General features: G+C 44.4%; 4 protein-coding genes; 1 reads left to right on the forward strand and 3 right to left on the reverse strand.

The window, feature by feature from the left end:
• Positions 1–5,049: 5,049 nt before the first annotated feature.
• GSTUM_00004293001 (uncharacterized protein) lies at positions 5,050–6,498 on the reverse strand. XM_002835533.2 has 3 exons: positions 6,245–6,498; positions 5,924–6,186; positions 5,050–5,829 (listed from the first exon to the last, which is right to left on the reverse strand). Exons 1-3 carry the CDS (start codon positions 6,346–6,348, stop codon positions 5,783–5,785), a joined length of 414 nt encoding a protein of 137 aa, XP_002835579.1. The 5' UTR covers positions 6,349–6,498; the 3' UTR covers positions 5,050–5,782.
• Positions 6,499–7,165: 667 nt separating this feature from the next.
• GSTUM_00004295001 (60S ribosomal protein L35) lies at positions 7,166–8,193 on the reverse strand (the record flags this gene model as incomplete). XM_002835534.2 has 5 exons in its annotated part: positions 7,166–7,420; positions 7,593–7,818; positions 7,882–8,018; positions 8,099–8,116; positions 8,185–8,193. The coding sequence occupies 5 exons, from the start codon at positions 8,191–8,193 to the stop codon at positions 7,415–7,417; spliced, it is 396 nt and encodes a 131-aa protein (XP_002835580.1). The 3' UTR covers positions 7,166–7,414.
• A 180-nt stretch (positions 8,194–8,373) lies between these two features.
• Positions 8,374–9,450, forward strand: GSTUM_00004296001 (uncharacterized protein). XM_002835535.2 has 3 exons: positions 8,374–8,510; positions 8,565–8,672; positions 8,720–9,450. The coding sequence occupies exons 1-3, from the start codon at positions 8,445–8,447 to the stop codon at positions 9,230–9,232; spliced, it is 687 nt and encodes a 228-aa protein (XP_002835581.1). The 5' UTR covers positions 8,374–8,444; the 3' UTR covers positions 9,233–9,450.
• A 24-nt stretch (positions 9,451–9,474) lies between these two features.
• Positions 9,475–10,532, reverse strand: GSTUM_00004297001 (uncharacterized protein; the record flags this gene model as incomplete). XM_002835536.2 has 1 exon in its annotated part: positions 9,475–10,532. The coding sequence occupies exon 1, from the start codon at positions 10,462–10,464 to the stop codon at positions 9,475–9,477; it is 990 nt and encodes a 329-aa protein (XP_002835582.1). The 5' UTR covers positions 10,465–10,532.
• Positions 10,533–15,268: the final 4,736 nt, after the last annotated feature.

The raw sequence follows: 15,268 nt of genomic DNA on the forward strand, positions 1-15,268 counted from the left end.
TCGGACAATGACGGTAATTTAGAGGGAAACAAAGAAGGTTCAAGGCTTGACGATTTCCCGGCGTGTTGGGGTTACCCGACCTACAAGGATCCCTATCTCAAAAAACCCTCAGTCATGATAATTTTGTCCAGCACCCACTTCCTCCTGCCAAAATTTAAACCATTGAATTTCACCCTCCCCAAACCTACTATCACGGGTACAATTTCTCCCAACCACACCTCAAACGAAATGTCCCTCTTAACGCCCCTCCGGCGCACAGTGTGTTTAGCACCAACCTATATGAAAAGAACCCTCACGACCACCGCCGCCATGCAAGATGTTGGTCCCGAATCCCCCCATTACATCGACATGCCAACATCCCCGGTAATCCGACCATACCGCAAGCCTCCGCCAAAGGGGAAGCTCCCCAGGCCACGCCCGATCACTGAAAACGACAAATCCACCCTCAAAGCGACCCTCGAGCCCCTCAAGCCCCACCAAGCGGGCCCGGCAGCAAACGAGCAGGCCAAGTCTTACATAGAATGGAAGAACAAAATGTCCACCATGCGTCGCTGCAACCTTCGCGAGGGATTGTCGGAACTAAGGAAGAGGGCAATGCAAACGGTCCAGCGGAGGAAGGAGGCGCTCGAGAAGAGGAACAAAGAGCGGGACGAGCTGCTAAACACTGCGATGAGCGAGGACGTCCGGTTGACGCTTCCTTCCGTACTATCCACGCTCAGGAGCGAGGATATTACCACCATGAACCGTATGACACTGGAACGGGTGGAAGAGAAGAATCGGTTGAGGCTTGCAAAAGAGCAGGAAAAGACGGAGGAGAAGTTGGAGATGCTGCACGAGCTCTACTTGAATGCTAGGGATTTTTTGCTCACGGAGAAAGACCTCGATGAGGCGATTGCGAAGATTTTCAAGTCGCAGAATGCCCTTGTCAAGAGGTATCCGCCTACCATGGAGGATATGTTGAGGGATATTGAAAATACTGGGGCGTCGTTTGGAATGGAGAGTAACCCCCGCTTAATTGAGGTAGCCGGCGCGTTGACAGGGGGGAAGCTTCCACCTCCGAAGAGAGACCAAGCGGGTGATTTCAAGCTCGGTCGGTATTAAGGTGCCAATTCTTGTTCATAGGTCACTAGAAACGCTTGTACAAATTCTGAGAATACCGAGTACCAAACCGGGAACACAATTTGCTATGCTGCTACAAGTACGATACACCCTTTACTTTGAAAAATTCACACCTTCGCCATTGAACCCTCGTGGCTACCAGTAGCATTCCCGCATGCCCCAGAGTACAAATAAAAAAAATGCACCACTCCTTCATTGTTTAAGAGTACAAGAATATAGCAACCTATCACATGATATAGAAATATAAAACATCACAAGCCCATAAAATTAAGGACACCCCCCATAACCTCCATTCAGATTTTTGCCTATTTGGGGATGTCCCAACACCATATCCTACTATCACCACTTTTCACCACCCGCACCCTCCCCCCCATACAGGAGAATGTAGCGGGGAATAAGTCACATTTCGCACCTTCCTCTTGCCTTCGAGTATGATACATACTTTTCTTCCTCCTGAGTCCTATACCCTTCCGCGACCCATATCACAACTCCTTATCCCAATATCTCATAATGTTGGTTTAGTTTAAACCTTTTTACCCCCCTCTGCCTAAGCCTTGTTTAGAGACTTCTAGGGTCCGTAACCTTCTGTTTCCATTAAATTTTATCATAGAAAATAGCTGAGAACACAGTTCACATTATGGTATGATAAAATGTTTTGATAGGCTGTAACTTGGTCAATTTCCACCTCTTCTTTGACCCGATGGTGTTTAGTATAGACTTGATACCGTAAGAACTGAAATAATTGGGCATCGCGCTAAGGGGTTAAAATAAGGTGAGGCATGGACAGATCGGTGAAATACGAGTGACTCAACACATGAGACAAGTACACGGGCCCATGATTTTGACTTCAACTCATCAAAACATGAGAATGAGTTGAATGGAAAAAACAGAAAAAAAACAAAAAATAGATTGAAAGTATAGATAAATAGATGTAAAATAGTAATAAATGAATAGACACTGCACTTCAATTCAAAATTGGTGAAGTGAGAAAACAGCGACATCAAAGTGGCAAAAAACAGAAGAAACTCAAAACCAAACTCCGATACAAAATGCCTCCAAAGCGCGCCGGAAGAACCAAGATAAAGCCAGTCTTAGAACCCCTTCCCGCAGATAGATTCTATGCGGGAGTAAAAAAGAAGTCAGGCCCGGTAAGAAAGAAGCTTGCAGAGAGGTTGCGGGCTCCACCAAAGCGTGTCGACAATCCCTATCGATTATACACCGTTAGCTACAAACTTCATGTGTTATCATATTGGAGAACACCATCCATACCTATAAGCCCAACCCAGCTTCAGAAGCCAACCCATTCAGAGGTTGCCAAACAGTTCAAGATTCCAGGCACAAATCTTTACCGGTGGAAGAAGGAGGAGGAGAAGGGGAAGTATAAAGACCTGACAAGAAGTCAGTATAGAGTAACCAGAGAGGGAAGAAAAAGAAAATAGATGTTGATGGAGAGAGAGTTGTACGATCAGTTTCGGGTTCGGAGAGCGGAGGGAGGCTTCATTAGAAGAGGATAGTTTCGCCGTGTCAGCAAAGAGATTTTTCAATCAACATATCCGGGGGAACCACTTACCAACTTTCGATTCTCAAATGGCTGGTTTCATGGATTTCTTCAGTGGCATCACATATCCCTAAGAGTAGTGACAAATAAGTCCAGTCAGCTTCCCACCAATTTCACCGAAGCAATCCTAAGTTGGATGCAGTTCAACAGACGAAATTCCCAGCTGCGACCAGATGATCATTGAGGATTGGAAGACATACCTGCAGATGTTGGCCGCTTTCGCTTAGCCAACATCTGTAATATGGATCAGATACCACTACCCTTCGAGTATCTCGAAGGGCAGACATATAACAGTACTAGTGAACGAACTATATGGGTGCAAGGAAGTCAGTCAGGCTGGGATAAGCGTCAGGGAACGATACAACTTACGGTATTTTCTGATGGTGTTCCACGGATAAAACCCTTGATTTTTTTCCGAGGCCAAGGTATAGGCCCCAGTATCGTGAAGGAAAAGCAGCAGTACGATCCCTGTGTCATAGTCAAGTTCAATCCGAAGGCATATGCCAACGAAGAGAACCTTCTTGAGTGGCTGGAAGAGCAGCTGGTACCTGTTCTCAAGAATCAGCCAACGCTATTAGTCCTCGACCTCTTTGGAGCACATAAAACTCAGGAGGTACTAGATACCTTTCTGGCCAACGATATTACTGTTAGCCTAATTCCTGGTGGTTGTACCTCATTGGTACAGCTATTAGATGTTAGTATAAACTGTCCCTTTAAAGATATATTAAAGGTAGGAAATAACTTACCACTTATCCCAGGGAATTGTTATGAACATAAAAAGAACTGAAAACCAGAAACTAACAGTTAATTTGTCAATAGGAAGCACTAGAAGAGAAGTTAGACAAGATTGAATCAGAAGAGGAAGTAATTCTTGCTTCTGGAGGCCAACTAACGGGCAGCATGGTTGGAAGAAGGAGGATTCTGACCACATGGGCAGTAGGCGAAGCCTGGGAGATCTTTACCCGAGAGCGGGTTGAGGTTATTAAAAAATCCTTTCGTGTACTTGGGTTAGCTTTGCCAATTGATGGCACACATGACCAAGAAATTAGTATCAAGGGGTTAGATAGTACTTACCTTCAAGAGGGCATAAAGGAGTGGGGAAGGCAGGAAAGTATACTGCTAGGAACTGAGTTTGATGATGATCCTGTAGAGTTAGCTGAGGTTGACGATGATGAGGAAGGTGTATACTATGAAGAATTATATTAGCATAATCTGAAACCCATATTGCGCCAGAATCTTGGCATGACTAACCTTATTTTCACCTCTTAGCGTGATGCCCAATTATTTCGGTTCTTACGGTACACAGCTCGAATGGGCCCACTCGGGCTCCTCTATCATTGCCCTTCAGTCGGTATCTTACTACCATCATAATATTATACATACCACTAGCGCCTTGCTGCTTCTTTGCACATTTTCTTCTCCCTTGCAATATACTACAATCATGACCGTGACCCTACTTTGTTGTTCCGGTGCTTGGTTTTCCTAAGGATCTACGACAATATCATACTCCTCCACTCCCGGTTTCAAGTTGTTTCCTCCTATACTCTGCATTCCTGGGCCTTTTATTATTCCACACCACTAGCCAGCCAATATGATGTATTGGGCCCTAAGGTGTTGTTGCTATTGGGCAATTAGCATTAGGTCATGGTTACTTTCTTAGGTGTTTATCTATAGTTGTTTGGTTCATTACCAGTGGTTCCAATTCTTAATCACGGCCAATTTCTATTTATAATTTTATTATCCACTTCTTGCTATTTTTTATTCTCTATCTGTGGAGGTTTTGGTACACTGTATTCCGTGCATCTTTTGCTCAGTTAGTTTCTATCCACACAAGGACCTCGGTGGAGAAGGTCCAAAATCCCTCTTTTTACTCCTAAATACGCTGGAATAAACGGTTCACTAATCCATGGCCCTGTCTGCATAATATCTTGTACTGTACAAATAAATAATACGATTCAATAGAAGAAAAAAACATAAAATTAAGGAGGTTTCCGCCGGTGACGCCCTTGATCTAATATCCCAGATAGAAAGTGACCCCAAGTCTACAGTGGAAATCCTTTTTCCACAAGAGAAACACACTCCAAGACCCCCAGCCTCCAGGCTAGAACAAATCACACTTAGCGGTATGATACATTTCCATGATAGTACGGTTAATACAATTGGGCGCAATAAGACCGCTATATATGCATTAGCACATTAGGCAACAGGAGGGGAATGGCAACATACTTATTAGTGATAAAGCAATCAACTGAACCACTTTCTATGTATTCAGAGAGAATAGTTGCAGGTCGGCACCCTTCAGGGTTATAGGCTGCAGGAGCCAAAAGAGTTAGAAGAAATCGAACCAACGCAGAACCAAAGCGGATCTTACGAAGTGTGATATCCGGAGGCCCTCGTTCGAGGAGTCCATAGGGACCAAAGGTCGTCATGGGACAGAACATATGAGTTCCAGCAACGGTGTATACCAGCTTACGGTGTCCTTTAGCAACCATTAAAACACCCGCTGTTCCTGTAACAGCCACCATGCCCGCATCCGCGAAAATATATCGAGCTACGACGATCACCTTGTTAACTCTAGGCATCAGATTCTCAAGGTCATGGTACATGATAACCATGACCTGGATTCCGCGATCTTGTAGAGATTTTCTGGCAGCAGTTTCCTGGTCACCCCCGGTCTCCTCCCTACCCACCGGATTGTTCATAACAGCAGCGCTGGCCTGCTTATTGATACCGGCTATCTCATCCACAACTACAATCAATGTGAACTCTCTCTTTTGCGCAGCACGAAGGAGAAGTTTATGAACAGGTGGTGGAAGCCCATAAGTCAAAATCACTTCGTTCTTGTAGATTACCTGCGTTGCAAGTTCAGAAATGTTATGTTCACAAGAATCAAGCTCCTCAAGGAGCTCCTGGATATCCTGTATCACAGCCGGGCGAATATCATATTGGACGGCTTGTGCCTGCGGCGCCATCCCCATGCTGGTGGACGGGGGTGTTGAAGCTGCGGACGACCCGCGAGACGAAGAAGCAACAGAGAGAATCTCGAAAACTCCAGTCACAGAGCTCGATGGACTCGCAAATGAGCCATGCCCAGCAAGCTGAGCTCTAGTATCGGCACTCTTTATAGGAGCACGAGAAACCTGGAGGGGTTCCTCTAAATAAATATATAAATAAAAAACCCTCCCAATCAGCATAAAGCCCAGGCATTGAATGATGAGTGGCCATTCAAAATAAATAAATAAATACCTATCTCCAGTGCAGCCTGAAAAAGATCTCCCATGCCATTATTCTCGGCCTCCTCACGAATAATACCAATCACCCTTCGAGCCATGTTTCTAACAGCTAACTCGCGGGGGACAGCTTTTGAAAGCTTAGTCCCAATCGAAGAGATATGATCCACAAGATCGCCTATGCTAGAAAACGGGTGGGCGTAGATCAAACGAAGAAAAAGTTGAGCCGTTGCTATTGCTGCGGCTTCGGGACCCTTAACGCTACGACGCTTGAGAACACTTCACCAACAAGACGCATGTTAGCACACAAGAAATACCATTTGCTCAAGGGAATTACCCAACAAATAGATCAACCGAGACATCGGGAGCAAATGCTGTGTCGAGGTGATCGAGCCACCATTGAAGGTCAGGTGTTCTGAGAGTGACCATTTGGGAGGCCATTTTGAGAGATCTTCACCAACTAAGGTCCTGCGTGTAGATCGCGAGATATCCTTCTAACCGAAACGAAGCAAGCGTAATTTCTTACTATCTGTAGAATCAGAATAGGGGTCGGTTGACGCAGAGAAAAGGTATTTAGGATGTTGGGGTATGATAAACAAAGAAAAAGTCTGGTGGGGCAGCAGTGGTCATCCAAAACCGTTAGTGGGGTCGGGCCCCTGATCCATGCCGCCGGGTAACAAACTCTGCCGTAGTGGTTGTGTGGATGAGGCTCTCCTTCATTAGGTATCACCTGCACAACCCAGATAATGGCATGTGCATAGTAGAAATATGTGGCACTCGGAAGATAAACAGCGTATCGTACTCGTATTATACGCAAGGTCGGATCCCAAAACCGAAGAGGTCAAAGATCTTAGCACAACAATGGTTGCTCAAAACCGGGGCGACATCAATTCTCACTCGAACCTCTAGTAAGGTTCATTTCTCTTAAACTTCACCTGTAACTTCTAGTTCGAGAGTCGCGCGGAGGGCATTTCAAGAACATTTCCAATATCCCGCAAGTGATGCGCTAACGATAACTCCTAACAGGTTAGTGTCCCACCTACTAGGGAAATAACAATGGCCGCCTATGTGCTTGGATATAGAATAGCAGTGGGGGGAGTGAAGGGGGTAGAGAAGAAACAGGCAGGGTAGGTGGATACCAATATGCAGTGCAAGCCGGCGATAAGTGACTGCCGTAGCGAGAGCGCGCTAAGCCAACACTACGATCCTAACAGTTTATCAAGAGTTACTCCATGAGGTCTTCACCGTACTTCATAGCTAAGATTACAAGGTTTTTTTTGGTAAGAGTCACTAACAAAAGATCTGACACCAAAGAAAACTAAAACCACCCTACGCACATTTGGAAGCCCTCATGTATATTCGGGTTTGTATTTGTTGTAAAAGGGGAAAAAATTGACGCCCATGACATGGCCATAAAGGAGAGAAGCCGCTCGCCCAAGTGAACCAAGTTGTATTTTTTAAACCACCCAGTTTTGAACATCCAAAGCAGAAAAAAGGAAAAACACGCTTATGCCTAGGTTTGGAGATTATGTCAGTAAAAGATCCACAAGAATAAGCCCCCCCGTACTCCTGTAGCGGACTAGCAGTCTAAGATTTCAAGCCGGTATTCCATGCCTCTGCTCCTGTACACCACTGCGAATCCCTCCAGCCTAAAAATTCGAAGCAGATTAGGAGTGTAATCCCACCTTGATAGCGTATTTCCTCTTAGGGAAATGCGTAAGTTTCTTCTGCTGTTTCAGAGTCTTCAATCCCGCCTCGTGCTTGGTCAACCTCCTCCTAATAGCGCGGGTCTGCTTGGGGCGGAGATCGAGAGGCAGGTATTTCTTCCCTTTGTAGAAGATGCGAAGTTGTTGACGCTGGGTAGCATTGATGACGGTCAAGACGCGGGCGATGGACTTGCGAACATCATGGCTGGATTTTTCATTAGTTTTAAGGTCTGCAGACATGGTTCCGTTGTGTAGGATGGAAAATTACATCTTTGTAAGCTTGGATGAAGCACCACCGGCGATCTTCTGAACACGAAGGTTTGCAAGCTCCTGCTTGAGCTCCTCGAGTTGTTTATTGAGGTCGGTTTTGGACTTTGTCCACAAGGTTGAGGTCTTGACTCCGGGCTATACAATTTTATTCCATCAGCATTTCACTCTTCCCCTTACTTGGTCCGGATTGTAGCGGAGGATAGAAATTGACATACCATGGTGAAGGCGAGATGCTAGATCTATTTGTCAGGTGTTGGATGGGCGATTATCGTCGTCGGTCGTGAATTGGTCAACTTGAGACTTGCCTCATTGCTTGCCCAGAATTAGTGGTGCTCCAATTATCATTTTTGTGTGGGAGCAGTCTGTGGAAGAGATTAGGGTTTGCCCTTGCCACTTAGGATCAGATAAGACAACGATCTAATCAGATGAAAGGGCACAATGACAAAGCCAGGCGACCGAGAAGTACTCGTAATGCTCCAACAGGAAGCGACAAAAGACGTATGAGACCCTTCAAACAAGAGCTCTCTAACACCCGATCTATTCGCTCTTCAAGTATTATTCATGACAACTTCTACCTCGAACAGCTGGGCCCAGCTCAGACAGCAGGCCCGTTCTCTAGAATCTCAAGTTAGCCGACCCATATGCTTGTGTAGATAAGGAACCTTGCTAATATGAACATAGACTGACAACTTATTCCACACCTACTCTTCCTTCGTCTCCAACCCTGCAGCAAAGCCTTCTGAAGCGGAGCTCCGAACAGAATCTCAACTCCAAGAGATCCTTCAAAAAGTACACCGGTCTATCCTTCTAGACACCCCCAAAGCTAACGCCCCCAGCGAGAAACCGTCGTCTCCTCTCTCTCTAGACTGCTAGACTCCGAAACGGCGTTAACTTCCTCCGCCACCAAACTTCAAAATCTTTCTCTACACCGTTCCACTCTCACAGACCATCGCCACGAGTTCGTCCGTCTCAAAGGCACCGTCTCAGAATCCCGCTCACGCACACATCTTTTATCATCCGTCCGCGACGATATCAATGCCTTCCGATCGGCCTCTAGGATTGAAGAAGGCAGATCTGAGGCAGACTACATGCTAGATGAGCGTGACCGCATTGATAACTCTCATAATGTTGCTGATTCAGTCCTGAGTCAAGCTTATGCTATCCAGTCAGATTTTACGGATCAGAGACAGCTACTAGGAAGCATTAATCGAAGGATTGTGCACTCTGCTAGCCAAATTCCAGGGATCAATACTATCATTGCGAAGATTAACACTAGGAAGAAGAGGGACAGTATCATTTTGGCCGGTTTGATTGCTGCTTGTTTCTTGATGGTTTTATGGTTTCGATAGAGTGAGTTTTGGGTGTTCAGTGGCTATGCCATCGTCGCCGTAGAAGGCATGATTGGGTACCTTTTGTCTGTTTGTTTTAGGTCTCAGCGTACTTGTAGGTCATGTGCAAGGACCGGCCATTTTTCTTTTCGTTCTTGTGGATTGTATTGGCGCTGGTTTGGCTATTGTACTATACATGACGGGAGAAAGGAAATTATAACTACAGAATATAATCTTAATGATGTGATACATTTATTGTCTATCTATGTCTTTCCCATATTTACCCCCTCTCCTTCTTTCCCACCAGCCCTCACTCCACCGGGCTTCCTTTTCGAATCAGCAACCAGCTTCTTAACCCCCCTAATCAAAGCGGCCCTCTCCAATGCCATAGGAGGCCCAGACCCTGCCCATCGAATCCTACACTCCTCGTCCAGCAAATACACATACCCAACCTTAGAATTATGATATCCCATCTGATCCCGTGTTTCATCACCCAATCCTTCCTTAATAATGAAGTATCTCCCCCAGCGCGACTCCTCCATCCTCCTCATAAGTCTCCCCCGAAACATCATAACAATGCAATACCTGAGCAAGTTCTCCTCAACATTGATATCCATCCTCCCCACCACCCCCTCCTCCCCTCCCGCCTCCCGTGCCATACCCGCAACCTCATCAAGCCCCCAAAGCTCAACCTGCCTTTCCGCCCACGTGCCGGAAAATACCGCAACAATCGACACTCTACCCCTCAGCACACCCGTAGTATCCTTCCCCGCCGCGACAAGCGTCCGGCCATTCAAGTTCGGGAACCAAAGCGCACGCTCGCTCTTGAACAATCTCTGTGGCGCAATGAACGACTTCCCCTTATCCGTTACGGACAGACGACTGATATCACGGAAGTAGGGCTTCGCCAGCTCCTTCGTTAGGTGTCGCCGCTTCGCAAGGTTTCGTCCCGGGTCGCGGAGGTCTGTGTAGATCTGGTTAAGGGTGCGGAAGCCGTTTTTTCCTGTTGCGCTGATGTTAGGGCTCGGCAGGAGGGGTTCCGGTGGGTATGGGAGGCCTATGGGGCGGTTTAATGGGGGGGGGGGGTGGTCCCGGTTCGGCTTTGGGAGCGGTGGTGTTGGTGTTGAGACTGTTGAATAGGAGGATTGTAGGAGAAGGTGAAGGAGGCTGGATCGGCGGGCATTGAGGCTTCGTGATGAGAAATGCGGGGGCGGACGGAGAAGTAGTGGATGGAGTCGGAGTGCGGTATTCATTATGTGAAGTGGCTCCGCACGGATGGACGGTGGGGGTGGTGGAGGCAACTCTGAATTCAAGGTTGGGATTCGGGATTGGAGAATTGGCAAAAATTCAATGAATGAATGAATGAATGAATGTTGACCCGACCCTAACCCTAGAATTGAGATGATGCTATCCCTTCGTGCGTTTTCAAGCACCACGCTAGGCAAAGCCTTTAGCTAGATTGGAGCTAGCACACACCATCAGCTCCTCCCAGGAAATTCCGGGAATTAGGCGGAGACTTGCAACCACCATCAGGTTGACTGAGAGATGGGTAGATTATTTACTAATGTGAACATCAAGCACTTCACGTATGTTTCGGTTCAAATTAAAATATATGTTGATACTAACAAGAGAAATAATAGGAAGTATGCCGCAGGTCAGATCCCGCATACTGAGTTGAATCCCTACCACCATAAGCATCAAACCTGAAACCCACTTTCCCAACTCACCCTTCCAATTCACCTGCCTATTCATCCTCCAATCCGGTTTCCCAACCCAGTTTGAGGCCTGCTTTTCAATCTCACTCTCCTACACATCAAGTACCTCACAGAGGAGAGGAGGACATTCAGGAAGCTCTCTTCATAAGCTTGCTGAAGTCTCTTTTAAAAAGCTCCAATGGTCTCTATAGATGAGGAGGAGAATGTGTTGAACACATGGAATCCTTCAGGCAAACATGCGCTACCATTAAATCTTGATGACTCGGAGAAGGAGATAGAGGTTGAAGCATATGATTCAGGTACTGAATCTGAGGAGGGTAAGAAGTGAGATGACATACCAGCAGATGAGCAGATCGAAGATACTTTATACTATTCTAGTTTGTAGTGTTCTTTATACTGATAAAAGCCATTCTAATAGATCTTCCACAGCTGGTTCAATACAGAAATATTTTACTTCCAGAAGTACCACAGTTTCAGTCATTCCAGCAACTAGCCTCCCGCTATGATCAAAGTGTCTACTTTTCTGATAATCATTATTGTACTTCAGCTGAAAATAAAGATACTGCTTAGTCATCTCTACTCCAGCTTTTTCAGCTATTTTTTACCAATACTGAGTTTGAAGTCTTAGCTCGAAATACAAACTTATCTGCTGAACAGAAGAGTGCTGGAAAACATGGTAGACCATAGAGGCCAACTTGTGCTGCAGAACTGAAGATATTTTGCGGTATATTAATCTATATAGGTGTTCACTGAGGAACCAGTATTCATTTCTATTGGACAAAAAATCACGAGTTTCCTTTTTATGAAATTGTTCGCTATAGGACGCTCTTTCGCTTTAAACAATTAAAAAGATTCTTTCATGTTTCTCCTCTACAAGCATCTCCTCTCCCCTCTTCCAAGTGGTTGTATAAGCTTCAATCTCTAGCATATAACCTTCAGCGCTGGTTTCAGTATTACTGTTGACCTGCTACTGAGGTATCAATTGATAAAATGATGGTTTACTTTACTGGAAAATCAAATCATATGACTATGATAAAGGGGAAACCAATCATTCAGGGATATAAAATTTTTGCATTATGTTAACATGGCTATATGTTTAGTTTCATGTTTACTTCAAACTCTGAATTCTTTTCCAATATGGTATCTCTTTACCATAGAACAGAGTAGTTATCACCTACGTCTTAGGCTGACTTTCAACTGGCTACAACTCTGCCCACACAACTGTTCTGTTTTACTCTTTACTATGATAACCATTTGAGCAATATTCCCCTCTTCGCAGCACTTAGAGAATATCAAAGTAGTACTTGTGGTAACGTCTGAACCAATTCTGCTCGTTATCCTAAGTTGTTTAAATTTAACAAACAGAATACTAGTTTACCATAGAATACTGTATCTGGTATTGTTTGTAGAGATGTTCTAGCTTTAGAATGGCAGGATAAGAAATTAGTTCACTTTTTGAGTACTGCCCATGAAGCTACTCTAGGGCCAGAAAACTATACCTATCGAAATTGGCAAAAACCTCACATTACTAATACTAATCGGAACCTGATTGAGCAAGGTTGGAGAGCCGATCCAGTACAATGTTTACTTCTTCCTCAGTTTTTGGTAGACTACAATGACTTTATGGGCAGAGTCAATATTGCTGATCAGCAGAGGAGTTATTATAGTACTCAACTTCAGGTATGCAGAAATTGGTTTCCAATTTTCTTTTAGCTGTTGGATACTGTTATCATTAACTCCTATTTAATTGTACAGGAATCTATACCAAATCCTCTATACAATGCAACATTCTTACAACGTCATGGTCATTACCAGACCTGCCTTGCCTGGAACCTAGTCTTATCTGGCTTTCAGTCTATTAATCCTACCTTTGCATGAAAGGTGCAAAGTCAAACTAATCGTCCTACTTCTGGTCAAAATTGTCTGGGTAGTATTCCACAAGGAAACACAGTGGAGGCTCGGTAGGCTGGTTATGTAGGTAAAAATTATCTTCCCCTTCCTGCTTGCTTTGCTCCTACTACACATTCCCTTCAGCAATCAACTCAGTATTCCTCTCCTAAGCGCTCCTCTCCCTTTTGTCTCTTCTGATGCTATCTGTTAAAGTCACCTACACATGTATCAATTTTCAATAATTAGTTCAAAGGATCTAAGAGAAAGGTACGACAGATATCTTTTGAATGTAGTTACTGTAAAGTTCCTCTTTGCTGTGGGTTTTGCTTTGATCTCTATCATCAATACAAAGAATAAAATCTATCTGTATTGTCAAACATTGTAGTTTAGGTACATTCAGATTCACCTCCATTAGCCATCAAATCCTTACAATGCTTGCAACCATTCTTCCTTGATTGGAATAAGACTCCCCTTAATGCCCTTACTAAAATCACTAGAAGTTCTATGAAAACTGGGATAAACGAAGGAATATGATGATTTTCCGCAACCTTCACTATTGTAATGGGGGCTCTTTCTGGGAAGATGGATCCCAAGGTTGCGACTGCACTAAAATGAATTCTTCCACAAAGTAAACAAATATAATAAATTTTAAAAGTCTTAACAGTAGAGTTTGAAGAAACAAAACAGTAAAACTGAATATCATTAAACTACAGCTTTTACTCAATTAAGTCCTGATCTTGAGAGGTAGTTGATTGGCAGAGTAGAGGAGAACTTACATATACTTAAGTAGATTTCATAAACTACCAGTTGCTCCCCATCACTACTCTGTATTTGCGAGCACCCAACTCCCTTAGGCTGACTAGCTAACCTCCACGGGTTAGACTAAAGATTCCTCGTAGCGAACTAAACTACTCTTGTGGTTTGCTTACATCTACCCAATAGAAGCATTTTAGCCGCTGCATTTACAATGTAACCGCAGGAGTAAAAACTCTTCATATCGTGGACATGTCAGTAGTGAGCTGCCATGTCCGAGTAGATGCGATACCAACTATAGAACTTTCTATCCATGTATACTTAGTCTTCTACAAGGATCTGCAGTCCCTGAACATCTATCTAGTTCTACTCTATTCTATATTATTCCGGATGATGGCCACTTAGCTTCCCTGATAGACCCCTTCGGATGTTGACTACTAATAGGCGCTACTCACAGTCAACCCTCCTAGAAACAGGTCTTATCGTGACCTTAGACTAGTGTCTCAGAATCCCTAACGATTCTCCAATACTATTATACTTTCAGGGCAATGGACTTCAGTTACCTTGCCTACTAGCCTTTGGTAACCTCACATACTACCTTAGACTTCAAAGTAGTATTACTCCATCAATTCTGGCCTATTTTACATGAAACCACCTAGAGACCATTCTCCAGCTTCACCTGTACCCCCTCATATATCCGGCAGACAGCTTCCAGACGGACGGACGGTGGGAACGTATACAGTATTACAGGAGCATCTCTACCTGAAGATATTTACTAGGCTTACAGCAACTTTCCAGGCTATAGCCTATGATGCCAGTGACTTATAACAGGGCTGGAAGGGGGTGTTAGCCACCATACCTCCAAGTTACAGCTTGTTTGGAGCTCAACTGGTTGCACGGAAGTGATTTGTACAACCTGAGATTCAAATACACTATGTAGTTTCGCGTGACAAACAATCTAGTAACTTACTCCGAAATCCTACATAACAAGTTACATCTGAGGTAGGGCAACTTGGCTCCATAATAGGGTAACCCATAGCCTAAGGTAGGGTAACTTTAGTCCGAAGGTAGGGTAACTCTACCCAGACTCACCGTTGAGTAATTCACGGTAACTCCCAAATTGACTACTTAGATTACCCTACTGAGTAGGGTAAATACCGCTCCTTACTAGTACCCATATACTTCTTAGTATAGTATAGCATGCCCAACCGAGGTACATAACCAATAGTACCTCTTGCCAGTAGACTCTAGTCTACCACCATTCCTACCATGGTAGTCTCTTGATACCGGTATAGGTATAGGTTTAGTCAACTGTAATAGTACTCTGTGGAGTCTCGTTGCAACTATGCTTAATGCCTGTAACTTACTTCGTAGTGGCTTGATTTGAGCTGCTCAGAAGAGACAGTTGAAGTTTTGATTGAATCGGGTATTGCATGTTGGGGTTGAGATGAACTGAGATGAGCTGTTTGCTGGGCCTAACGTACCAGGGTGTGGACAAAAATGATCGGAAAAACGCTAATTTGACCAATTATTGCTACTGGCTACTGGAGAGCAGCCAATTAGGTTTCAATTTTAACGTAAGAAAAAAAGTAATCGGAAAGCACAAGATTTTCCTATTCTAGAATGGTATATCCATACCACTTACTGCAATAACTACTTCAAGATATTCTAGCATACTATGAACTAAGCCATCTAAACA

This window comes from Tuber melanosporum (assembly GCF_000151645.1).
Source record: "Tuber melanosporum whole genome shotgun sequence assembly, scaffold_11, strain Mel28".
NCBI lineage: Eukaryota > Fungi > Ascomycota > Pezizomycetes > Pezizales > Tuberaceae > Tuber > Tuber melanosporum.